Raw genomic sequence first — 27,084 nt, forward strand, 5'->3', positions numbered from 1 at the left:
CCCATCCCCAACTCACCTTCTCATCCCCGCCCCGGGGCTCACCAGCAATGCTCAAGGTGAAGTTCTGGCTGCTGCAGGCCTGGCCAAAGGCATTGTGGGCACAGCAGGAGTAGACGCCACTGTGCTCAGGGCCAGCTGGCCGGAGGGTCAGGTTCCGCTCCTTGCTGCTGACCGTGTGGTTGCTCTGACCATCAGAGAGGGCGCTCCCATCTCGAAACCACTGGTAGGTGGGCCTGTGGGGTCCAGAGGGGCAGCAGCAGGGGGGCAGGGGGTTCTCAAGTGGCCGTTAGGGAGGGTACAGCATCAGAGTATCAGGGCTAGACCCCTCAGTCTACAAATGGGGAAACTGAGGCCTGGAGCGGCAACATGACTTGCACAAAGGCACACAATTCAGAGGCAGAATCTGGCCGAGATTCTAGATTTCCCAGCTCCCAGTATCCAGGATCGCCCCACGGCACAATGCTGTCCCTTCTCCGGGGACCAGGGGCCAGCGTGGAGGAGCATGTGGGCTGGGGCGGTGGCAGAGTCCCCAGTTTGGGGAGATAGCTCTGCCAGCCTAGAATAACCCTTCCCTCCCCACCCTCAAAGTCTCCTTACCGAGGGTGCCCGTCAATGTGACAACGCAACGTGACCTGGGTCTGTGGCTGGATCTCAGCTTCCGAGGCTGGATGCTTCAGGACCACAGGACCGGTCTCAATCCCTGGAGCAGAGGCCACAGTTGCAGAGTGAAGGATGGGGCAGAGCAAGGATGGGAGGGCAGAGGGGAGGGAGGACAAGCAGGAAATGATGCAACCTCGAGGCTCTGGAGCCAAGAGACACTGTGCCACATTGCCTCACTGCTCCTGCCATCTGCAAAAGTATCCAGCAGGTCAACGGGTCCAAGACTTGAAAAACTTTTCGAAAAATTAACACTTTTAACTTCCTCATATCCACACAAGCAGAGAACTGACCCCCAACTGCATTCTGCCTGTCCCATTTAACTGGAAATGGGAAAGGCTGAGGCAAAGGAGGGGTCCCGCAGGGCTCAGGAGCTGAGGGTCTAGGGGGGTGGGAGGAGGGGGCCCCCGGCTCTCACATTTGATGTTGAAGGAGGCATTGGCGCTGCGGGCTTCCTCTCCGGTGGCGTCGACCCGAGCCACGCACTGGAAGGCTCCCGAGTCCTGCAGGCGGTCCACAGCCGCGAAGCTCAGGCTGCTGCCCTGGGCGAAGCGCCGCTCGGTGTCCTGGACAGGCGCCCCGTCCAGCAGCCAGTACACGTGCACTGGGCCTGGGGCCTCGACCTCACAGCGGAGCAGCGCCCGGCGCCCCTGCAGCGCATCCTGGGAGGACGGCTCCTTGATGAAGACAATGGCTGCCTGGGCACCTGCGGATGGGGACCACGGGAGAGGAGGGTCGGGGGAGCTGCAGCCACTGTCCTAACACAGGTCACCCACCACCCTGTGCACAGGAGGTGACTCATAAGTGCAAGTGAGGAGGATCACGAGACCACAACTGCCAAGTGTCCACTGAGGAACGTTTACACTGTGCTGGGTGCTCTGCAGGATACAAAGATGCAGTACCCTCCAGGACACTAGTCTGGAGGGGGACACAGGGCAATTACACAGGACAAGGCAAAGCTCATGCCAAATGAATGATGTGGGCTGTCAGTGCTTCTAGAACCAGAAGAGGGAGGGAGTCTTAAGGGCTGGGGGAGGGAGGGGGTTAATGCCATACAGGACACTCCCTAGAGAATGAGGGTCTTGGAGCTGTGGGACCAACCAGGTCATAGGAGATGCCGGACCAAGGAGCAGGGAACATTAGCAAGCAACCCTTCCCACCACCTTCAGAATCCAGGACACTAGCAAAGTTAAATCATGATCCAGAGAGCTTCTTGGAAGGATTACTGGCACTCACATACCCGCTGAGGGTTTAGCATCAGAGGCGGCCATAGGTCAGGGAGGGGGCTTTGAATCCCATCCACAGATGTCCAGCCCAGCATTCCCCAGGCGCATCTTTGGGAGAACCCATCCCATCAAAGGAGAAGCCAATACTCTCTGGAACTGGTGTTATTTCCAAAGACACGCCAGGGCCACCTCCATGTCCTACCCTCCATCCCTAAGGATTCATCTGTGGCCAAGGCTGGCTCTTCTGTGCTAAGTGAGAAGTGAGCTAAGTGGTCCCAGGTTTTCACCTGAATCCACTCCCCCTTCTGCATGGCTACAGTTCAGCTCTGGCCGGGTCCAGGGGGCACCCTCGGAGAAAGGGGCCCTGCAATCAAAGGTGGAACCATAGCCAAACAAAGGGGAGAGAGTGAAGAGCCTGTGCAGAGCGGCAGATGGGCTTGGGAGGCGGAGGGCAGGGCCGGGCAGGTGGCATAGTTACCGCGCATGAATAACACACTGGGCTTTGTTCCTGGCCCACGTGGGCGTCCCCTGCAGAGGCCCAGAGCTGTGGGGCCCGAAACGCCAGCCACCTGGGGAGGGGGTGAGTGATGGCACAGAGGAGGACATGCCACCCCTCCAGGAAGAAGAAACTGGCCACCTGGGGCTGCTACACGAAGAAGCAAGCTCTGCCTCTGGCCAAACTGGGCCCAGAAGGACAAGAAGGAAGAGGCCAATGGGATCCTGGCTGTCTCTTCCCAAACCACTGGAGACTGACCTTGGCCCAAAGAGCACCCTTCCAAGTCCCTGGGAGGACCAGGGGAAGAGGGGATGGTTCTTTAGGGCACAAGCACCAGTCTACTCATGAAGTCAGTTTCAAGATAAGTCCAGGATCCCCCGGAGCTGGGTCCAGAGGAGGGGCTGCCCCAATGTTGGTCCATCTCCCAACATTCCAGGGGGGCCGGCCCATAAGACACACAGAGCTGGAAGGGCCTGGGAGCTCCCCCACTACTTCTCATTGAGTTCCTGCTGGCTCTCTGGACAGGACAATTCACCCCCACACTGGGCTACCCCCACCCACTGCACAAGTCAGCGAATCTGCCCCCAGTCACCCTAACAACTCAAACACCCCCTCTCATTTCCAATCACGGCACAGGAGTACGGCCCTGCCCCCACTGAGCAACGTGGTACAACCCCTGTGTAGTACAGATGGGTGGGTCAACGGAGGTCTAGAGAGATGAAGGAATTTGCCCGAGATCAAACAGCTACTTTGCGGCAGAGCCAGGACCATGACCCAAGACGGCCAACTCCATACCCCAAGCTTTTTCCAGCCCCGCCCAGGAACTCAAAACCAATCCTGGAAGTATCTGATCCCAGAATGGGTCTCACTTCCCGCAGCCAAGTAGAGAGATGGACACACCTCCTTCCGACAATGCCAGGCTCACAAAGGCGCTCAGTGAACACTGGCTGAACTGAGGTCACCTCAAAAGAAGTGTGGGGCAAGAGCTGGCAGACGCAAGGGCATCTGGAACACCTCCCGACCCCCAGTCCTGACACAGATGGGCAGCCTCCGGCTGAGGTCCCAGCGGGCCTCTGCGAACGTGACTCACTCAGATCTTGGGACGCTCACCCCAGAACCACAGACACTCATCAAAGACCAGAGAGAGAGCATCCGCCTCAAAGTGCAGATGTGCCCCCACTTCCCAGCCCAGCTTCTCCAGGCTCAGTGGGGGCCAGGAGTCTTGCCTACACACAGGAGCGTGAGTTCAAGGTTTGCAATCAGGTCCGACTCAATCCTGACCATCACACTCAGTGTGCCTGACCTTGCGTAAGGAACACAGACCGTGCCCCAGCTTCCTCTGCTTCTCCCAGGAGGCTATTGTGACTCACAAACGTGGGAAACACATGTGAAATGCCCAGATGAGCTCCCTCAGCAGGCAGCTACCGTCATCCTAACACTATCACCCTTCCTGTGCAAGGACTCACGTTTTAGGGATATTAGAAAACTCCCCCCATGCAAGGCCCAGACTCCAGATGGGAAGGGATAATCAGGTGGGGGTTAGGATGGAGGGACAGGGGCTGTGGGGTTGCAGGAACCACAGACCACTTGCCACAGAAACCCAAGCTGGGAGAAGAGATGGCATGACTCAGAGGGACCCCAGCTCAGCCTCCAGCATCCCATCCCATCCCGGGGCTGGAGCTGCGGTGAGATGCTGCATTCCCAGACTGCCATTCAGAGCCCCCCGCGCCCCCACAACAGGGCCTGCGAAACATCAAAGCCAGCCCCGCGGGGCCCTCTGTCCTGACGTCAGCTCACAGCAGGTCCTGGTTATTGCTTGGCTGGGGCAGACTCTAGATATTACAAAAGGCAAGGAGGGCAGCCACCAGGCCTCCTCTAAGACCCCAGCCCCTGCTCTGAGCCCACAGCCCGGCTCCCGGTGCTGTGGCACCCACGTTTACTGTGCCCAGTCTGGCCATCTGCATGGTCTGCAGGAGAGGCTGGTCTGTTGTTTTGTTTGGGGGGAAACGGGCAGACCGAGGAGCCCCTGGCAGAAATGCCAGATCCAGACAGGGAACGGCTGGGAAGTGAGGGACTCTTCAGAAGCTTCCGCTGAATGATAAAGAAGGACGAAGGCTCTGGGGATTGAGGTGGTACCTGCCTCAAGGTAGCACAGTCCCCAGCACATCCCTGTCCCTGCACCACCTCTGACCTGGGGATGCCCCAGGGCTGTAGTCTGGGGAAGGCCCACTCCGGAAGCACACGGGTCCTGGGCTTCCCAACGCCGCCCCCCTTTCACAGCCTGGCCCTCCATGCATCACACCTTCTATACCCAGGCCCTCACAGAACACCTGGCCCACGTGTCCCCGAGGCAGCCGCTCGGCATAGCAGCCTTGATGCTGCCCAGTGGCCCTGCGACGCCACCTCCGCTGGCCTCTCTGGACGCTCCCCCTGTCGTGAAATGAGGACCCCACCCCTACCACTCGGGCTGTATGAGGCTAAGTGGGTTCACAAATGCAAAGCCCACAGCACAGCCCAGAGCAGACAGAGGGCATGGCAGGATCAAGAAGCCCCCTCCCCCCCACCATGGCCAGCAGGCAGAGCCATCTGCTCATACCAGGCACGACCCCAACAAAGCTGGAGCTGCAAATACCCAATAAGGACATTTTCCAATCCATTTCCTTGGCTCCCCAACAGCCATCTACATGCAGACACTCACTCTGCCTGCACCCTGGCCCCAGCCCCTGGCTGTGTGGGCAGCGGCCCAACTCCCGCTCCCCGCCCCCCAGCAAGCGTCTGGTCTGGTGCCCGCCCTCCTCGCTGCTCTCTGGGCCCCAGGCCCAGGCGATCCATGTGTATATACGTGTGCATGTGCACACACACACACATGTATAAACATGATTTTATGGAGAGCAGAGAGCAGCAGGAAGTTTATCTGCTCTGAAGTCATTTCAGCTACTCTCGTCCAAGGATCCATCTGGGCCACTCAACTACCCGTCTCCCAGGGGCTAGGGCTCCTGGTCTTGGAAAGACACCCCCTGAACCTGTACAGGTCCCAGAACCTGCCAACCCTGACCAGTTGATTCCGTCTACCTTCTCTCATTCCTACAAAAGAAATTCCACCTTTCGGACAGCTGCCTTGGGACCAGGCAGAAGTACCAAGATGACCCTGGGTAGCCCTGGCATGGGCATTCTACACGGACGTGTGTGATCACGAGTGACTGTGTCCTTTCCCACACACGAGGCCAACCAGCCACAGGCAGGAGGCTGACTCCTCCACACACAAGACTCAGTCCCTGGCTCCAGGGCCCACATCCCCGTGGGGACGTCCTGCCTCCCCGGTGACCTCGAGAGCACAGGCGAAGGCGGCTCCTGTTGGGTACATGGTCCCCTGAGGGAGAGGTTTGCCAACTTCCTGCGCCCCACCTGGGGCAACAGCATCAGGACACAGGCCAGGAGAGGCAGCCCTCAACCTGAGAGGCACAAATGCTCTGTTCCAGGAAAGAGGGCAGCCCCCAGGCCTCCTCACCCGCACGAGGACGGCTGCTCACAGGTCCCCTCCATGCAGAAACTCTAAGGGCACTGAGTGAGAAGCGCCAGGGGTACCAGGGTCCCTGCCCCACTCCTCCTCCCCAAAGGGCCAATGCACCGCAGACCCTTGGCCTTTAGGGGTCTAACTGGTGTACTTTCAGCTGCTCTGAGCCACTCCAAGGGTCCATGGCTCACAGGTGTGTGTCGTTTTTTTGAGGAAAAAAACCTCAGTTCCTGCAGGAACAAGTCATTTGCATGAACAGCAAGTGCAGTCATCTCTCCAGGTCACCCGGGCCGGCAGGAACACAAAATGCTGCAAGTGGGGTTTGTGAATCTGGGCATCTGGAGTGCCCCCTCCTCCACCACCAGTCCACCACATGTGGTTTCAGCACCAGCAACCCTGTCTGATAAGCCCCAGAACATCAGGGTTCAGAGGGTCGCTGAAAATCCACCGCAGCTGACTCCAAGACCCAGAGGCAGAGCACAAAGTTCGAGCCCCCTCCTGTCTCCCCAGTGTCTACAAAAGGCCCCAGGTTCGCTGACAGCAGCCCCGCAGCCCTCCACAAGCCATCACAGTCCTTGCTTAGAGCGGTGCGGGAGGGAGCAGAGCCGGGGACCCAGCTGAGCTTTCCTGTCCTGGGATTTAACTGTAAATACCTGGAGGGGCTCCCACATCCGGATTAGAGAAACAGAACAAAATCACCAGGGATTAGGGCAGAAACAACCTAGCGGGCCAGCTCTTCTACCTTAGATGAAAACCACAACTCAGCCCTGCCCTGCCTGCTCCTGGGAGGCCCTGGAGGGGGAAGATCGACCTCTTAACGGCAGAAGCGGGTCCTCGTGTCCAGTATCACGTGGCATCAGAACCCAGAGGGGTAGACACATCAGTTGGGAGATGCGGTTTAAGAAGCTCTCTGGGGACTTCCCTGGTGGCACAATGGTTAAGAATCTACCTGCCAATGCAAGGGACACGGGTTTGATCCCTGGTCCAGGAAGATCCCACATGCCGCGGAGCAACTAAGCCTGTGCGCCACAACTACTGACCCTGCGCTCTGGAGCTTGCTAGCCACAGCTACTGAGCCCATGTGCTGCAACTACTGAAGTCTGCGCACCTAGAGCCTGTGCTCTGCAACAAGAGAAGCCACCTCAATGAGAAGCCTGTGCACTGCAACAAAGAGTAGCCCCTGCTTGCCACAACTAGAGAAAGCCTGTGTGCAACAACGAAGACACAATGCAGCCAACAAATAAATAAAATTAAATTAAAAAAAAAAAAAAAAAAAAAAAGAAGCTCTCCGGCCAGTAGCCACACCCCCCGACCCTGGCACCAGCCTGTCTTCTGCTGGGGCTCAGAGGGCCATACCTAGGACACGTCTCTCGCCCTGAGTAACCCTTAAATGGCTGTGATGTCTCCAAGGAAGGAGCAACAAATTAAAAACCCAGCCAGAGTGAGGTGATGTGATTAGGCAGAAGGAACACAGGGTAGAGAGACATGGGTTCTAGTCTCGATACAACCCCTAACAAGTAATGTGAACCTGGCCAATCGCTCTCACCACCGCCCCCCAACTCCAGTAGTTGTATTATTTGTAAAATCAGAGAATTGAAAGGATATAACTGGACAGTCACCAAGAACTAGTCCTGGATTCTCTGGCGCTGAGCCTGGGAGGCAGTTACAGAAACAAAGGGCTCGCTCCCCAGAGTCCTCTTCCTGCCCCTCAGCCTCCAGCTGCACAGCCAGACCCTAAAGCCCATGCACCACATGTAGGGCCAACCCCGGGAGGGATTAGAGTGATGCTATAAATGGCAGGTGTGCAATTAGAGGCAGCTGGGAGTTGCAAACTGGGAACCAGCATCACTGCTGGCAAGCCGCTCCCATTACTGTGGCTCAGCTTGCATCCTGCCTGCCCAGGAGATCCCAGCTCTGCCTTGGCCACACACTTACGCTGACAGCTCACGGCCCATGACACCCTTGATATGCCTGCCTGTGCTGGCACCAAGAGCCGTATCTTCCCAGCTAGACTGCAAGTGCAAGGTGAGGGTGGGGGAGACATTCGTGCTCCATATGGTATGTTGTGCCCCTCCAGAGGGCCTGGCCCACACAGCAAATACCCCGCAAGCATTTATGGGGGGACAGAGGCATTTAAGAGGTTTGTCTGACCTGAGATCTTGTTCTACATCTACCTTTATCCAATCTTAGCCAACTTAATTTTCCTCTCTGGGCCTCAGTTTCCTCACCTGGTTTTAGTGATTCTTTTCAGGCCCCTAGGATATTCAAATGAAATCCACAGCAGGTACAAACACACAAAAGGCTGCATATTTTTCAGAGAAGTAAAAAAAAACCCAGAAGTTGTAGGGAACTATGGACCCCAGATGAAAATGTTGTTGGATAAGGTGATCCCTCGGGAGTCCAAGGGCCTGGTGAACGGTGGGGATGGCGGTGCTGGGGGACAGAATCGCCGGGGGGAGCCAGGCATGCTCCGCCCCCTCTATGCCCATTCTTAGCTCTAAGGAGAAAGAGAGAGAGACGGCAGCCAGCTGTCTCCTGAAGACGCCAGTGAGGGGCCTGCAGAAATAATCTACATTGCAGGGAAGGCCATGGGGCTGCTGGACCGACAGACTGGGAAATGAGCCAGGAGCTCAGGCCCAGAAGACCTCAGGGATGCTCAGCTGGTGCACTCAGGGACCCCAGAGGGACAAAGAGTCCACGCCTCATCATCCAGAGAAGATGGAAAGGGACTTACTGCAGGTTCCACAGCTTTTCATTAGTGGGGCCCAGAGCCTGGCCCCAACCAGGTCTGCCTCCCAGGTGTGGCGGGAAGAGCCCAGGGACACCACAGCAAGAACAGCCTGGGAGTGAGCTTCCCATGGTCTTTCTTATGGAAGCAGAGGGCAAACTAAGTGACAGTCTGGGGACTGGTTGGACCTGACTTCATCTATTAATTTTCAAGACAGGCTCAGAAAATGCTGGGAGACTCTTGTTTTCTGAGCTCTTTTTACCCATCTCTAGGGCAGTGAGCACACACCCTAAACTCCCTACGCGGGGAGAACATGATTTCCTACCCTTTAGGTGGAGCGGCCTCAACTCCACTCAATGAGGGAAAATCCTCCCTGGCCCCTAAAGAAGTTAAGATATCCCGTCTACCTGTTCTGTCCAATAGGGTAGCCACGGGCCACATGGGGCTATTCACACGTAACAATTAAATTCAAACACAATTGAAAACTCCATCACGCGAGCCACATTTTAAGCGCTCAGGAGCAGTGTGTGGCTAGTGGCCGCTGTATTGAACAGCACAGACATAGGACAGTTCTGTCCCCACAAAAAGTCCCATGGGTCAGCACCACCTCAGCTACCCTGTCTGCTTCCTGCCGGCCCTTATTACACCGACACGTTATTTCTCATCCGAAGAACCCTGCACACGAACCAGCCTCATCTCACAGAGGAGGAAACTGGCGTCGAGGCTACCCTAGTAACAGCGGAGTTGGGAACTGCCCCTAGATCTGTCTGGCTCCCACATCTGTGCTGTTTCCACGCTGCCACGCTGGCTGCTCTCCATTTCTTCCAGTTTATTCCCTTTTATCTGAGACCCCCCAGCAACCGTTCTGTCCTGTGGAAGGTGAATCCTCTCTTTGTATGTGCTCTGGTCAAAGGCGACTGTTGTTTCGTGTGCGGCTATTTTTCACCTATATAAGCGGTCTTGCATTCTCTCTCACTCTGCCTCTCACTTTATCCCATTTACCACTATGTTCTGAAGTGCCTTCCCTGTGGCCATCACCTAACATCCTGCTGTTTTTCCCGGTAGAACACACTGCTGGGTCTGGGGAAGGAAGAAAATGAAAGATTTTAAAACAAGTTAAGTGGCTGAACATAGCTGCCCACAGTTTGAAAATCAGTCTTTGAGCCTACACTCCTCTCTGTGTGCCCCCAGCACCCTGCCCAGGCCCCCAGCACAGCACCTAGCCCCACGGCTGTCCCCTCAACGCGCCTGGGTATCAGCAGAGCCTGGGGAAAATGCATGCAGGCACAGCCCCCCCCCCAGTGTCTCCCATGCCCCTTCTTCCTCCCCCTCAAACCCAAAAAGTGACTAAAGAGGCTGGCCCTCAGCTGGTTCCAAAAGGATAAGAGAAAGAGGCAGCTCATACTTTTATATTTAGAAGTGCTCTGCAAACCACTTCCCGGAGCAGACAAGAGTGGGGAATGTGAGGACATTACTTTGCTATGTGTGATGTGGAAAGCACGCGCCACGCGGGGCCTGCGGCGACGGGCTGCATATGCCACACACCCGATGACATGCGGCGATGCCAAACACACGTGCAGATGAACACAGCCCTCGGCAGCCTGGCCGTCCCCTCCGAAGGGCCCCAGAGTCAGAGCCGAACGCCGTCCTCCAAGGGCCCCTCCCCCGGCCTCCCTTTCTTTCCTTCTCCACCTGTCTGACCAACAGCTGCTTCTGGAAACCAACCCTTCTCTCCAGGGAAAGGGATGCTCCAGGCTTTAAGCCTCAACCTGAAACACAAAGAGAAGAATCCAGACTGAAGCCGGTGGCCTGGAAGAGCCCCTGGCTTCAAGAAGCAAGGGTGCCCTCCTGGCCTCTAGGCTGCTGGGGAGGGCTGTAGGGGCGGGATCTGCACAGTGCTCACTGCCTCCTTCAGAAGCCAGATCTACTGCTGCTGCCACCAAAGGCCCTCCGCTCAGCCACCTCTGCTACCACGCATGGCTTGGAAAACTTCGGAGGGGGAAGCTCTCTTGTGGTGGGGATGGACTGTGGCCATGGTCACTGCTCCAACATCACTCGGATGTCATCGAGTCTTGCCCAGTTGGGGGAGGGCGCAGTCAGGGGACAGAGAAGGGAGAAGGGAGCGGAAGGCAGGCCAGCTGCTTAATTAGAGTCAAGGCATCAGACATTTCCTAGACTTCTTATGAACTTCACTTCACGGCTTAAAATATAAATCCTCTAATAAGGCAAAACCGACTTTATTCTTTTATTTCTTAACTGCATCACTGATGATTTGCTCCTTTATTTTTTTTAAAGAAAATAACCAAGAAAGAGTCATTTTTGTAAAATCAGTTGTTTCGAAAAAGCATTCTGGCTAAAGACGGCAAAATGTGTATTTCAATCTCCAAATCAATAACAACAGATGAAAAAAATACAGTCTGATGAATAACGGACAGAAACAATTCCTTGTAAGTTATTTTTAAAAGCACCAAAAACTTACAACTCGTTACCAGATGCTTAAAGCCTAGGGGGCCGGGGCGGGGGAGGGGGGCATAAAACATAAGGCACACACAAATAGCTGAAGGAAAAAAACCCCTAAGAGCGGCTGATGCAATAACTGAATAGCCAAAAAAATGACAAAGACCTAAAGTTTATTTTATGCCTACTCTGTCGATCTTTAAGTCAGGGTCTGGAAGGCACCAAGATCTGGCTTCACTTAAGTCTGGAACTGGCTGTCCCTCCATCCCAGGAGGTGCCTCTTACAGGCCTCTAAAGTCACGCAGAGAGAGAGAGAGAGAGAGAGAGAAGCAGACACTGATGGAGAGAGACAGAGGGAGGCAGGAAGATGAGAAAAAAGGGGCTGAAAGGAAACTGACAGAGAGAGAAAGCAGGGGAGGGGAGAGGGACGGGTACAGAGAGACACACAGAGACCTAGATCGACAGGTAGAGAGACGCGGACAGAGGCAAACTAAGAGACAGCGTAACATACAGTCCTCGAGAGACCCAGAGAAAGGGACAAGAAAAACAAAGAACTAGAGCACACACATGTGCACGTGCGCACACACACGTACACACATATGTACACAAAAGGCTTCCCATGCCTGCAGAGCTGCCGCTAGCCCCACAAAGACCCCAGCTTCACTCCCCCCCCAAGGAAAGCACCCACAGGGCTGTCCCTTTGTCTCTAGTAGGGAGAGCCTCCCCACCCCCTCCTGCCACACCCAACCCACTGGCCACAGGGACTCCAAACTCAGAGAGTCCCTGGCTATAGGCCATGGGGCTGCCCAGTGTAACACTAGACACGGAAGCTTACGTCTGACGTGTAGCTGGGAGACCGGGGGAGTGAGAGGAGAAGGGAGGGGCTCTAGATACATCCGATTCAGACCACACATCACGGAGAGCCTCAAATTAGAGGCTCCTGGTAAATAATTCACCAGGAAAAGTACAGTACCTTCCCTGGGCTCATCCATTATTCAACAAGATAAATGTACCATATTGTTACACTTCCTGACATCTAAAAATGGTCTGAGCCATTAGGCCAGGAGCAAGAAGACAGTGGGGCACCTTCCGCCCAACTTTTCCAGAACCCCTGACCCAGCAGTCCTGCTGCTCTTGGAACTCACTCTGCTGCTCCTCAGGCAAGGGCAAAGAAGTCAACTTCTAGAAATGGCCAGCCTGGACTCAGACCATGAGATCCCGAGAGCAGCACACCCACCCACCCCCAGCCCTCAAGAGCCCAGGAAAGTCCTAAGTAAGACCCCCCCCCGCCCACTGTCCACCAGACCCCGGAGATGCGGGCCCTCTCAAAGGGAAAAGGCAACCACTGCCTGTACCTAAGAGCAATGCTGTTCCTAGGAGGTGCAAAGAGTTTAAGACTTTGATGCCAAATGAGTGCCACCTACAGAAAGACCTGCATCTGACTTGCACAGCTGTCTCTGAGCAAGTCACTCTGTCCTTCAGGCCTCCGTTTCCCCATCTGTAAAGCCAGTTGCTCCTTATCCTGCAGGGATGAAGTACCCTCTGGGGAGTCTGAAGAGCCACACCTCTTTTAGACTCCGGCTCACAGTGTACAGGCAGCACGGAGATGCGACAGCAGCTCAGAAGAGTTTGGAGTCAGACTGTCTGCACTTCAGTTCTCCTCTCCCACTTACCAAGTGTATGACCTTGGGCAAGCTGTGTATCCTCTCCGTGTCTCCATTTCTGTAGCTATAAAATGGTGCTGCTAACAGTATCTACCTCCCAGGCTTGTGAAAAGTAAATTCACATGTTAACCAATGTAGCGTGTTTGGGACAGCGCCTCACACATACTAAGTATCATGTCAGTTTGGGCTCTTAGCCATCCTTGCTCAACAGCATTGTGTACGAGATTCTTTTTATCTTTTAGGGACTCCGTCCCACGACAACCATCTCTTACCCAGTGTGGGCCCGGGTTGCCATCCCTCTCATGCAGACCATTTGGAGCTGCCAACAGCCCTGTTTGACTCGCCACACACTCAACCTCTGCCATCTGGGTGTAGAGGTTCTGAACAGACCCTGAGGTCCGAAACTCTGTCCCACGGCTCCCTGGTGGAGCCAGCTGGTCACTTAAGTGGGGCTCCGCAGGGAAGCAGAGGACTGCTGGGACCTTCGCGCTCTGTGGCCCGCTGCCCTGGAAACCTCAAGGAAGTGCCCGGATTAGCAGTGGCTCATCATTCCAGTCACTCCCAACCTTCAGTGTGAAGAAGAGCCAGAGCAAGTCTGTCTGAGTGAAGATGGATCCAGACCATGTTGGAATGAGGCAGGCCTCTAGCCTCAAGGGACCCAACTGTAGTTAGCTGAGGACAGCACAGCGAATGTCTAGGCACCAACTAATGCCTGGAGATAACTCTTAGGGTTCAGCTTTCTGATTCCACAAGGTCCCAATGAGAGAGGACTGGAAAATTCTTTGCTGTATAAAAAAAAAATCTGACTACATAAAACAGAAGTTATAAACAACTCTCAACGGCAAAAGACCAATTAGGAAAATGGTTTCTAGCGACTGACAGAAGAGAGGTTGCTGGCCTTGATACACAGTAATAGCTACTAAAATTCTAATAGTAACGTGGTCAAAACAGCCTGTTTTCTCAAAACAAATATCAATGATTAATAAATATGAGAAAACATTCCAATGCACCAGTAACCTAATGAGTGCAAATTAGAACATAAATGCAAATAAAAGGAAATCATTCTGCCCTAGCAAATGAATGCCAAGTTTTTAAAATAACACTCGACGCTGGTTGAAGATATGAAGAAAATGGTCTTCATGCTTTGCAGATGGGAGTGTAAATTATAATACTGTCCTTCTGGAAAGTGGTTTGGTAATACTGTACCAATATCCTCAAAAATTCACGCCCTTCCTCTTTAGAGAAGGACCAGATTCCAGGTCTGGGCAGGAAATGTGCAGGATGAACTTGGAACATACAAGGAAATGAGCAAAGATGAGCAGGGCCACATCACAAGGTTCAGGGCCAGCTTGAAGAGGCTTCCACCAGGCGAAGAGGAGACCATTTAAGCATCCGTAAGGGTAAGAACCACATGGCCTTAACACACTGGATAAGTTTTAAAATCTATGAGTTCAGAGGCACAGTTCTTGAGGCGCTAACCTACTGTGTTCCCCCTTTGCCTGGCAAAGAAATAAAGCCACTCTTTCTCCTCCATAGAAAAACAATTTTTTTAATTAAAAAATAAAATCTATGCGTTCATAATGATGTTTAAGAAAGGAAAAAAAAAAGGCCAAAGCTCCATTGGTCACCTTTGAAGGATGCTAGAAAACCAGCTCATTATTTTAAAACCTGGTCAAGAAGCATTTACTTTCCCTTTCTCTAACAGTTATACCTCTGGGGAACCAAACAGTTAATGAGAAGGGGTTTATCTTTATGGAATTCTCTAGCTGATAAATAGAATATCACCATTTTACAGCCCCTAATGAAATAATGGATCTAGCAATGACTTTTTTTTTTTTTTTGGCTGCACTGCATGGCATGTGGGATCCTAATTCCCCAACCAGGGATCGAACCCACGTCCCCACCCCCGGCCACATGGGAAGCACAGAGTCTTCACCACTGGACCACCCAGGAAGTGCCTAGCAATGATTATTGATGGCTACTAATTCCAGAGAGACAAGCAGATGTTATGTACCTACCAAGGAAAAGTATACCTGGAAAAAAAAAAAAATCAAGTCTGAACCTGACGAAGCCTCCAGATCTATGTTTCATTATTAAAAAGCAGCTCTCTAGGAGGAATTTGGAAAACAAGGGCTGAAACAGTTACCTGTGAAGGCACCTTCTTCTGTTGCTCCCACAAATAATTATTACCATCTAAGGCTGCTAATGGTTCACGTGCTTCCACCATCTTCCCCACCAGATTCTCAGCCGCCTGAGGTCGGGGGCTGGTTGTCCACTCTTCCACGCCCTCCACTGTGGACGCCTTGCCCACTGGAGGTGCTCAGGAAATACCAGCTGACCCACAGTGGGTTCGCTGGCCTCTGCAGGGCTGTAGAACCAGCAGAGTTGAGGTCAAAGCCCAAAATGAGATCCTGGTCGGCAATTACATTAATTATCATCATTAATGCAACAAACACTTATTTAGTGCCTACCACGTGCCAAGTACTCTGCAAGACACTGGGGACGGAGAGAGAAAAACACAATCACTGCCTTTAAGTACCTCTGCTTAGTGGGGGAGTCAGACAAGTGAATGTACAATTACAATAATAGCAAATGCTCACTGACCGCTTACTACGTGCCCGGCACTGTTCCAAGAGCTTCAGCTCCATTGTTAGTGCTTACAACCACCCAGTGAGGTAGGTACTCTGACCCCCATTATGCAGATGGGGAAACTGAGGCACAGAAAGGTAAAGCCACTTGCTCAAGGTCACATGGCTAGTAAGTGACAAATGCAAGATTCAAATCTCTGGTCATCTGGCTCCAAAGGAAAACCTATCGTAACCACGAGGCTTTACTTCGTTGTCACATAGCGTGATTGGTGGGTACACAAGGCAAACTTTTAATTCAGAGTGAAGGTAGAAGGGGGCAGAGAAGCATCCTGGAGGAAGGCTTTTTTTTTTTAAATAAATTTATTTATTTATTTATTGGCTGTGTTGGGTCTTCACTGCTGCGTGCAGGCTTTCTCTAGTTGCAGCGAGTGGGGGCTACTCTTTGTTGCAGTGCGTGGGCTTCTCACTGCGGTGGCTTCTGTTGTTGCAGAGCACAGGCTCTAGGCATGCAGGCTTCAGTAGCTGTGGCACGCAGGCTTCAGTAGCTGTGGCACGCAGGCTTAGTAGTTGTGGCACGTGGGCTCTAGAGTGCAGGCTCAGTAGTTGTGGCACACGGGCTTAGCTGCTCCACGGCATGTGGGATCCTCCCAGGCCAGGGCTCGAACCCGTGTCCCCTGCATTGGCAGGCGGATTATTAACCACTGCACCACCAGGGTAGCCCCAGAAGGCTCTTCAAAGAAAGATTTTAAGAAGGAATGGGGCTTGGGGACTTCCCTGGTGGTCCAGTGGTTAAGATTCTGCACTTCCAATGCAGGGGGTATGGGTTCGATCCCTGGTTGGGGAACTAAAATCCCACACGCCATGCAGCGTAACCAAAAAATTTAAAAAATTTTTTTAAAAAGAAGAAGGAATGGGGCTCGGCAAATAAAAAAAAGACAGAAGCACAAAGACAAAGCATGGACTCAGGGTAATTCCGGATGCTCAGAGTTTAAGGGATGACAAGGGGGAACACAGCAAAAGGCCACTAGGACACTGGTTTGTGAGGGGTAGAGTAGGCAAAGAAGGTGAGATACAAGTTTACCCGGCTCAGGCTGTCCCCGGACAAAAAAAAATCACCAACACAATGAGTCCCTGTTTCTGAGGAGGTGCTTGTTAGGGTAGAAAATGGACTGAAGAAGCTCTTTGTCATGGAGAGAGCAGCAGGAACATTCACAGAAGGCATCATTATGGGATAATGCCATACCTGGTCTATTAGCTTCCTGGGGCTGCTGTAACAAATCACCACAGCTGGGTGGCTTAAAACAGGAGCTTATTCTCTCACAGTTCTGGAGGCCAGAAGTGCGAAATCAAGGTGTTGGCAAAGCTTAGTTCCTTCTGGAGGCTCCAGGAAGAGTCTGTTTCACACCTCTCTCCCAGCTTCTGGTGGCTGCAGGCAATCCTTGGTTCCTTGGCTTGGAGATGCATCACTCCAATCCCTGCCTTCACCGTCACCCAGCCGTCTTCCCTCTGTGCGTGTCTGCATCTCTCCTCCTCTTGTAAGGACATCACCAGTCACAGAGGATTAGAGCCCACCTTAATTACGGCTCTTACATTGATTACATCTGGAAAGACCCTATTTTCAAATAAGGTCATGGTCACAGGTGGGGGGGGCAGTTTGGACTTGAACAGATCCTTTTAGGAGACACCATTCAACCCATAACACCTGCTCTTCTGCAAACTGCTTTTTTTGCTCTACAGATAACCATGGGTATCCTTCCATGTTGTTCACATGGTTCTGGCCCATTCATTTCAACCATCATATATTATTTCACTGCATCAGTGCCCCAAAATCTATTTGTCTAACACCCTAATCATGGACATTCAGATGGTTTTAAACTTTTTGCCATTACAAACAATGCGCCAACTGAATCTCTCTGTACAGGCACCTATGCACATTGGCAATGAGAATGTTTCTTATAGGATGACTTCCTAGAAACAGAATTCCGCCTGGACCAAAGAGAATACAATCTCACGGTTTTGATAAATGACAAACTGCTCTTTAAAAAGGTTGTGCCAATTCATGCTTCCTTACCAACACCGATACTTATTAATCTTTGCCAGCTTGAGAGACATAAAATACTTTGTTTTATTTTGCAACTCATTTCAGACATTTAGTCTGTTCTTAACAACATAAAGCCAATCTTTCAAATGTTTACTGGTTAGCTGAATTTTCTATTCAACTTCCTTGTCTATCTTTTTCCTTCTTTGTTATCTTTCTCATTAATTTGTAACCAGTAAGGTCACTTATATAAGGCCTTTCCTGCATTACATGTCACACTTTCCCCCTGAGAATGGTCATTAAATTACTGAGTACCTACTAAGTGCCAGACCTTGTTCTAAGTGTTGGGAATACAGCAGTGAACAGGGCAGTGAAGGTTCCTATTCTCAACTTTAACTTTTCAGAAGAAAATGTGTTTGCACATGGTTTGGGCTCAGAAATACATAGGAAGTGAATTTTCACCCTTGGGTGCAGAGCTGCCTTGGAATTCATTTAAATACTGTCCTGTTTGGATTCATCTGAGAGCCTTTTAGGGGAAAAATCTACTCTGTTCTCCAGGTGTCCTGGAAGCAACCACAAAGGAGCAATGTGTTAGTGGAGGTGGAAGGAGGAATAGCTGACAGCTGTGCCCTTTTCTTGAAAGGAAGAGTCACACCCCAGGCACCCACACACCCCACAAGTCCAGGCCCTTCAACAATTAAGCCCCGGTGAGCTCAGAGAGCAAATGAAGTTTTAAGGAGCAATAACGCCTCCCCATTCCAGTGGAGGGGGTATCACTGGAGCCTCACTTTACCTCTTCCCACAAGTTCCGGGAGGTGTGATGTCTCATTGAACATGTTTGGCTCTGATCCTTCCTCTCCTGCCCACTTGGGGTGGTCGGGGGGAAATATACCCCTTGCAGATAGGACACATTTTATATAGAGAGCCTACGCACACACACACACCCCTAATTCAGGGATGAATCAGACAAGTTTATCCTCTTCAGATTAAAACCTTGTTCCTCAACCTAGCCTTTATCTGTAATACAGGTGATACGACTAATTTCCACCTGTCCAATTCCTGTCTATCTTTCCTTACTCCCTGCATCCACTGGTTTCAACTTCAGAGGACAGAAGGGTGATATTTACTGATCCCTTCAACACACAGTTTCCATACTATTGCTTTACACCTGTGTATCTTATGGGTTTTCTTGTTGTTGACTTTGTGAATGGGATGAATGTTTCCACTGTGTTTTCTAAAAGGTTACTTGCTAATGAGCAGTGCAACTTCTGGGTTTTGTGTAGTTTTGTGTTTGGCCAAATGACTCAACTCTCTTACTGATTCTAATGGTTTTCAGTTGATACTTGGGTTTCACATATAAAAAATGGCACCAGCTGCAAAGAGCATTAACTTTATTCGGACTTTCGTTTTCTTATAGTATTATTTCAGCTACAATTTCCAGAATAATGTTAAATAGTAGAGACTTTATTTTAATGTAGTGACTGCTTTAAAGAACAGTATTATAATTTCATTTCAAAATGTTAGCTATTGTTTGAGATTAAAAAAAGAATGGATGTTAATTCGTATCTAACGTCATTTTTGCATCTACTGAGATAACTGTGTGACTCTGACTTCTTATTTTGATGAATCATGTGAGATTAAGCCACCCATGCCATTTTTGGAGTAAATCCTAATTGTTTACCGTACATTATCTTTAACAGAATATTTGCCAGTATTTTCTTTAGACTTTAAACACGCCAATGTTTCTAAGTAGTGTCAGTCAGCATTTGGGATCAAGGTCATATCAACTTTGCGACATGCAGGGGGTGGCCGTCCATCTGTTCCTTGACTCTGTGACAGCCTATAAAGCACTACGAGGCTCTATTTTCCTCTACATTTTTCAAAATTTCCCCTCAAGGCTCTCTGATACAACAGTTTGGTGGAGTTGTCTCACTGTCTTTCAATTGTTTTTAATAGTTACTGGTCTAGTTAGCCATCCTAATGGCTCTTGAATACATTTCAATAATTTACACTTTCCTGGTATCGATTTCTCAGTACAGCATTGAACATGGTAACCCTTGAAAACTTAAGCAATCTTTTCTATGGCAATTACCACAACTGTAATTATTAGTACACATGTTCACAAGCTCTCCCCGCTAAATGGTAAACTCCATCTCATTCCCTGCTCTCAGTCCCCAGAGTCTAGCAGGTACCTAGCATGTTGAAATTGGCCTTAAGAAATTGTTGTGAGGCCAGGAATGAGATTAAAACTTCTTTTTCCTTTCTTGCTTTGCTTATGGACCATTTCTCTCCTTTTCTTGACTACATTTGCCAAAGTTTAGTTTCTTTTATTGTTTTTTCTAAAGCAATGGAACTTACCAATTCTATATTTTTTATTTCAAATTCATTAATTTCAAAGCTGTACTCAGAAGAAAGCTAATAACTTTAAATTCTTTCCTAAATAATAAGTGAAATAAATTAAGCTATGGGCCTAAAGTTACAAAAAGAATAAAACGAACTTTGTATTTTAGGTCTCATGTAAAGAACATGAAACTTTTCTAACTCAATCTTAATTTTATCTTACCTCTATAGGAGATATATTCCACTGAAATTTATCATACTAACTGATATATTTGTCTTTGCTTTTATCTGGTTTATGTTTTAACACTACAATTCTTCCTTTGTTATATGTATTGTGTTTTATTTGCATCTTGGGGCCTGCTTTTTTTTTTTAATTAGGCTATTTATTTATTTATTTACTTTTGGCTGCATTGGGTCTTTGTTGCTGCGTGCAGGCTTTCTCTAGTTGCGGAGAGCAGGGGCTACTCTTTTTTGCAGTGCTCAGGCTTCTCACTGCAGTGGCTTCTCTTGCTGCAGAGCACAGGCTCTAGGGGCGGGCTTCAGTTGTTGTGGCACATGGGTTCAATAGTTGTGGCTCTCAGGCTCTAGGACACAGGCTTAGTAGTTGTTGAGCACGGGCTTAGCTGCTCCGCAGCATGTGGGGTCTTCCTGAACAGGGCTCGAACCCGTGTTCCCTGCATTGGCAGGCAGATTCTTAACCAGTGCGCCACCAGGGAAGCCTAGGATCTGCTTTTTTAATTCTACCTGTACATCCTTTGTTCGTTACTTTTTAAAATCTTGAATCTACTTCTCTATCACATTTTTTCATCATTTTTGCCTCGCTGTACATTGTCCTCTGGATTCTGAGAGTTCCTGAACTGCATGGCATTGATCAGATCAACTGTAGTGCTGATTTGGCTCCTTAAAGGGTGTGCTGGAAACTGAATCCTGCGATTGCATTTTCTGTCTCCTCACACTCCCTCATCATCTCAGCCAGTCCTCTTTTTACTTCTTCACCCTTCTCGGTCAACTTCCTTTTTATCTCAGTCTGTTGCTTCTCATTGGATGTTTTTATCTCAGATTTCATGAAATACATGCTTCTTAACATTTTTGTTGGCTGTGGGGGGTGGGGGGGTTGGTTGCTGCCTTCAAAAACTCACTTCTTTTTTTCCAGCAGTATTCCAAGGGAGAAATGGCAAGACCTTCATGAAGCCACCGACAAGGGGAGGGAACAGAGAGGAGAGCAATTAAAGGGATGGTAATAACTGGAGAAGCGGAAAACACAAACCGAGACAGCTAGCAGTGCTCAAGGGCTCCCAAGTACAAGTCAATAAGGAATGATGACACATGTCAATGTGAGTGTCCCTGAAGCCCGCCGCCCACGAACAAAGGCCCCGCCGCAACACCCCTGCACCGACTCTCCTCCATTAAACCCTCGCCATAGCTCTATGAGGTGGATATTATCATTTGCACCCTGCAGATTAAGAAATGGAATTCAGAAGTTACGGTGCCTCCAGGACTCACATTCTAGTGTCGGTGATCTCGGGTGGGCTCCCCCTGCAGCGACCCGAAGAAGGGTTTCGGTTCCCAGTGAGAGACTGACGTCAGGCCACAGCAGTGAGAACAGTGAATCCCAGCCACCAGGCCACCAGGAACCAGTGGCCAGTGACAAGGCCCTGGCCTGCCAGCTGTGTAGAAATGAATTTCCACATAGAGACGGAAAGAAGTGAAGCAGGCAAAGTGTTCGTTAGGAGGAAAAAGAGTACAGTACATGTGGATAGACACACGGGCAGGCTCAGAGAGGGTGAGTCGCGCCCTCGTGGCAGTCTGAATAACTTTTATGGGGCATTTCTTCTGGGTTTCCTTTGACTAATCATATGCTGCCTTGCCTGGTTCTGAGTCCGTATTTGGTATATTTCAGGTCCTCCCCTGTGTGCGTGCACATCTCTTAGCCAAGATGCTGTCTAGTGAAGAGGCCTATGGGTAGTTGACATCACCCACTACGGGGTGGCACCCCCTCCCTGTTTGACCTCCAAGGAGCCTTGCTGTGCATGTGCAGTTGGGGAGGTCTCCTTGACTTCGAGAATGGAGAATCTGTGATCTTTTATCTCTTATCTGAGCAGGGCCCAGCCTCCTCCAGCATCGTGCTTTTGTGGAGTTTCTGCTATTAGGGAGTTTCTGTCCACAGGGGAGAAACAGCTCAGCCTGGGGCTCATCTATTTCCTGCCTCATTGGGAATCCAAGAACAACCTGAACAACCACTGAGAATCTGGGAAAACAAAGGTCAGGAACTCGACCACTCTGGTAGGTAAGCTCATCATCAAGTTAGGAGCGACAAAAAGAACACAGCTTATACAAGGGAAAATAAAAAGGAGCAGGTAATTCAGAGCTCCGTGGTGTAGAAGAGAGAACACACGTGGTCCCAGAGACCAGGGGAAAAAGATCTTCATGGGCGCTGGGCTACCATCCTCTCAAGCTACCTGGAACAACCCTGGCGTATGCTGGTTGTCTTGGCACAGTTATTAATAATGCCCCAGGTTGGATGATAAATTCTCCAGTCACCCTAGCAATGCCTCACATTTGAATCACGCTTACCAGTTTTCACACGTTAACCCGTGCGATTTTCACAGGCCCACTGTACAGCAGTGATTGAGAAATTTGATGAAAGCTATAAACTCTCTCCCTAGAAACATAAGTACAGAATGTTGTACCCAATTTTGATATATTCCTGTCTTTTGACAGAACAGCTCCACTTCTGGGAATTTACCCTTCAGATACCCAAGCACAAGAGCACAGCGATACAGGATACTTGTGGTGGTATGGTTTACAAGAGCAAAACCCCTCAGAGACAGCCTAAAGTCCATCAGCAGGGATGCGGGTGGGTGGGGTGAATGGAGACAGCACTTGCTTTAGGTCAAGCTTCCCTTAAAATACGTAGGAGCCTTCCGGCCCCCGCCTGTGCCCCCAACTCAGCAAGGTCCCAGGGGAGGAAGAGACACGGGCAAGCTCGCAGGAGGAGGCTAAATAATGAATTGTAAGTGCATGTTTTCTTTGGCCAGGGCAGTCTAGCCAAGCTCTGGGGGCTTCTGGGCAAACATTTTTCATATTTTAGCAGCTGGCCTATGCCCAAGGCAGTCAGAAGTTAAGTAAGCTTTGAATGAGCTGCGCCCATCCTCTCCCCGGCCCCAAGAATTCTTAATGAGGCTCTAAGGCAGCAGCCTCCAGCAAACCCATGCCGTTGCCTTAAATATCACTCACCCTTAGCTACTTTTAATGAATGCAAATGATTCAGCGACAAAACACTTAGCTTGGAGTGAAATCCATCTTTGTGTGCCTGGTTTCTCCAGCTTATATAGCCCAGCTCAGGCAAGGCCCTATGGGGCGGGCGGCCCAGCAGAGCCCAGGGTGCCCAGGCTAGCCAGGGCAGACCCCTGCACACCCAGGGCTGTGGGAGCAGGAGGCAGGAAGGGCACAACAGGAGGGAAGACCCCCCCCCCACCGCCCGCCCCCCGACTCCACTCACCACGCCAACCACCAGATGCAGACCCTCACAACTCCGCCTCTTTACGACTCTGGCTCCAGGGCAGAGGAAAGTGTGAGCGGAAAAACAAAAGGTATTTCTTTGATCTAATGAAAGGGGCTGGTCCCAGGCACCTCAAAGGCCTGTCCGGTCAACCACACTTCCTGCATTCAAGGGCACTCCACCCCCATACGCCCACCCCCACCTCCTCTTCACCTGATGCCAGGTATCAGAGGAACCTGAAAAGCTCCCTTGGACCGGTGCCCTCCTCCACCAACTTCGTGGAAGCAACGAAAACAGAGACGGTGTAAATAACCCAATTTACACCCTGTTTTCGGAGTTCTCTTTTGGCAGCAAAAACTGAAAGCAATTTGTCAGGAGTCTAAGAGCAACGTTTAACTAATTTACTTCCAACCTGGGGCTCAGGGGGATTTGTTGCCCCGTCAGCCTGATCAACACCTCTCCCCACGGCTGGGGCAGCAGCCTGGCCCAGAAAGAGCTGTTAATTTAGCTGCCCCAGCCATCACCTCCAAGGCCAGCAGCTGGCAGGAGCGCCACGGAGGTCCAAGCAAGTCCTCTCAGGGCTTCTCAACTGGATAACTGGTTACACTCAGGACAATGGAGGGCCCGCAGGTAAGGCTCTGGGCACCTCAGACACAAAAAGGGCTTCGAAGAATTTGTCAACCTGGTTTGAAAAGATCCACTGCCTCCCAGGACAGGAGATGGGAAGATCAGCTTCCCTGGAAGAAAACTCACGTTGAGTTGTAGAGGTTTATAAAAATACATTTTTATATTATCAAAAATATCCTGAAAAGAGCACTGGAATTTTCTTAACCTTAATGCCCTTCTCCCTGATTGTTCAAGGCACATCAACTGCAATACTCGATTCTTCTTCAGAACATTTCCAAAGGAAGTAAGGAAGAGCATGCGCTCCATGGAGGGGCTGGGTCTCTAGACCCAGGGACTTCTGAGCTCTTGCCCTCCAGGCGAGCCCTTAATCAGTCCCTTTCCCAGCTGGGCACACCTACCAAGGGTTAAAGTTCTGGGCGACCACACACAAAGAACACATTCTAAAATCCCTGTAAGGTGGAGTGCCTAAAACACATATCTACACAGCAATCTATTAAAAAAAAAAGAAGAAAGCAAGCAAGCTTTGCTCTCAGCAACCACTAACACATACAAAAGAGACATATTTTTGTCTTTTCATGTGCCGTCCAAACCCCAACCTGACGGCCAACCCATCCCACCATCAGAGGATCCAGAGCTCAACCAAAGGAAGAACTCCACAGCCTTTGGGCCACTTGTGTCCTAAGGGGGAACGGTGCCACCCAGACAATACCTGGGTAGCACCAAGCAAAATGATTAGCATCAGCTGTCTCCACAAAGCTTAGATCAACCTCAAGCAACTGCGCTGCTGGGAGGGGAAACCCACACTACCACCCCCTGCCCCCATCCCCAGGTCTCCATCCTCTGAGCACCTGGCATTTACTGGGTCCCCCCTCTCTGGTGCTTCTCTGTGTCCTTGCCTTGTTCATTACCTTCTTCTGGTTCTGTCTCAGTTTGCCCACCAGACAATCCATTCCTGGAGTGAGTCTCTAGTCTCCCCCAGGAACAGCTCAGCCTTTTTATGTCTTTTTTTTTGGCCACGTGGCTTGTGGGATCTTAGTTCCTTGACCAGGGATCAAACCCTGGCCCCAGCAGTGAAAGCACTGAGTCCAAAGCACTGAGTCCTAACCACTGGACAGCAAGGGAATTCCCAACTCAGGCATTTAATTGTTTTTTTTAATGTTTTATTTATTTATTTAGGCTGCGCCAGGTCTTCGTTGCGGCACGCGGGATCTTTAGTTGTGGCATGCGGGATCTCGCTTGCCTTTTTTTTTTTTATTCTTGCAGCATTCGGACTCCTTAGTTGGGGCATGCAAACTCAGTTGCGGCATGCACGCAGGATCTAGTTTCCTGACCAGGGATCGAACCTGGGCCCTCTGCACTGGGAGTTCGGAGTCTTACCCACTGGACCACTAGGGAAGTCCCCCAACTCAGCCTTTTTAAATGGAGACTCTGGGGGAATCTCCCGGCAGTCCAGTGGTTGGGAGTTGGCGCTTTCACTGCTGGGCCCACGTTCAGTCCCTGTTTGGGGAACTGGGATCCCATATGCCACGTGGTGAGGCTAAATACATAAATGGAGACTCTACCATTAGAGAGGTATTTTCTTTCCACAACAGGCTGTTTGTCTCTTAGGGACAGCTACCTCCTCTTTTGGCTATCTCTTGCTTTTTAAGGATTTAGAAGTTCCCCAACCCCCCCAACCACCCCCTCCCACAGTACCTAGCATGGGGCCTTCTGCCTTAAACATCTTTTGTTATTTATGTGTCAGCTAAAAGGAAAACAGTTTCTATTGAAAGTTACTAATAAAACAAAACAGGTCTGTCATTAAATCACCCCCATCACATTCTAACTACCTTTCATCAAGTATTCAAAGCACAGGACAAAGTCCTTCACATATGAATTTCAAAGATGTCACTGATTTTTAAGATGCACCATTATTTATGTTTCACCAAAAGGAAATGTTATCAGTTAAACTAAGGCATATTACATAATTATCTTACAACCCAATTTGAAAGAAGTGAAAGGGGGCGGTCGTCGTGAAATAGAGCACTCTCTCATTTAACTCTCACAAGACCTCTAATGGGGTTGGTATTACCATCCCCATCCCACGAAAGAAGAAACTGAGGCTCAAGATGAGACAAAATGTAAGGTCTCCTGGGGAGCAGGCTGCAAAGCCAGAACTCAGTTCCTGAACAGATTTCTGAATTTTCCAGGGCGGTGGGAGGGCTGCGGTCAGCCAGGCCTCAAGACAGAACAGTCCCATCCAGGGCAAACAACACTTGTTTGCTGACTCCTAAAATCAGGGTCTTTTTCCAATTGCACCTTCATAGGTCCTACTTCCAGAAACAGCCAAAGGAAAACAGGTTTCCCGAGCTCCTTCCTCATGAAACTCACTGGAAATGGGGGCGGGGGGGGGGGGGGGGGGGGCCCTCAGCTAACTTGTTATACATAAAGCACATTTAATGAGCCTTTCAAGCTCTGGGAGTGGGAGAAGGAAGGGTTCATTGGAAATCTGATACTTTGGCAGCCAAGTGAGAGGGGCAAGGCCCTGAGCATCAGCCCTGGGGGATAAACACCATCCCAAACCCCTTTGTCTGCCAGGAGATACTTCCTGGGGCCAGGAGGCAGCAATGCTTTTTATGGCAAAGCCCACCTAACAACAACCCTCCACCGGAGACCTGGCTGGGGCCTTTGTACAACCCACCTAACCATAAACCCTCTGTCCTCTCCATACCTGCTGGGGGCCCTCTTCCCACAAATACCTGTGACCGTCATAAACGCCCTTAAACAGCCCCCATTTACTGCCAAGCCTGCCTGCTGCTAAATGAGGGCATTTGTTTCAAATTTGCAAATACCGAGAGCGCTGGAAACCCAAGTCCACTCCTAAAATGAAATGTTCTGCATTCCTCCAGGCCGAAGCGCCGCGCTTCAAAAGCTGCAAGAGGCCCTGGCTGTTTACTCACTGGTGAGGCTATTGGGAGAGGTATTTCCCTGCTCCCTGAGGAGGCTGCTTTGATCCCAGCCGGGTGGGAAGGGGACGGAGGGAGGTGCCACCCAAGCCCAGGCCCGGCTGGGCCCAGGCTCTCCTGCCCGCTTTCTGGGTCACCGGTGGCAGATTCGGGGGGCCTGGGAAAGTGAGTCTTATGGGGAGGTTCAAGGAGAGACTCGCTGGAGACAGAGCAGGCCAGCTCAGCGGGACCTCTCGGACCGTCTTCAAAAGGCTCTCGAAACAAAGGTAAAGAGAGTAAGGGGAGGCACGGAGGCTGAGAAG

General features: G+C 50.8%; 1 protein-coding gene across 2 annotated transcripts in view; it reads right to left on the reverse strand.

The window, feature by feature from the left end:
- PTK7 (protein tyrosine kinase 7 (inactive)) overlaps positions 1-27,084 on the reverse strand; it is a 57,698-nt gene that overhangs the window by 20,927 nt on the left and 9,687 nt on the right. For both annotated transcript variants that reach the window (XM_057698595.1, XM_057698596.1), the window contains exons 2-4: positions 1,076-1,363; positions 598-700; positions 43-233 (exon numbers count right to left, since the gene is read on the reverse strand). In XM_057698595.1, coding sequence (XP_057554578.1) covers positions 43-233; positions 598-700; positions 1,076-1,363 — 582 coding nt within the window. The remainder of the gene's footprint in view (positions 1-42; positions 234-597; positions 701-1,075; positions 1,364-27,084) is intronic.

Source organism: Hippopotamus amphibius, chromosome 11 (assembly GCF_030028045.1).
Source record: "Hippopotamus amphibius kiboko isolate mHipAmp2 chromosome 11, mHipAmp2.hap2, whole genome shotgun sequence".
Taxonomy (NCBI): Eukaryota; Metazoa; Chordata; class Mammalia; order Artiodactyla; family Hippopotamidae; genus Hippopotamus; species Hippopotamus amphibius.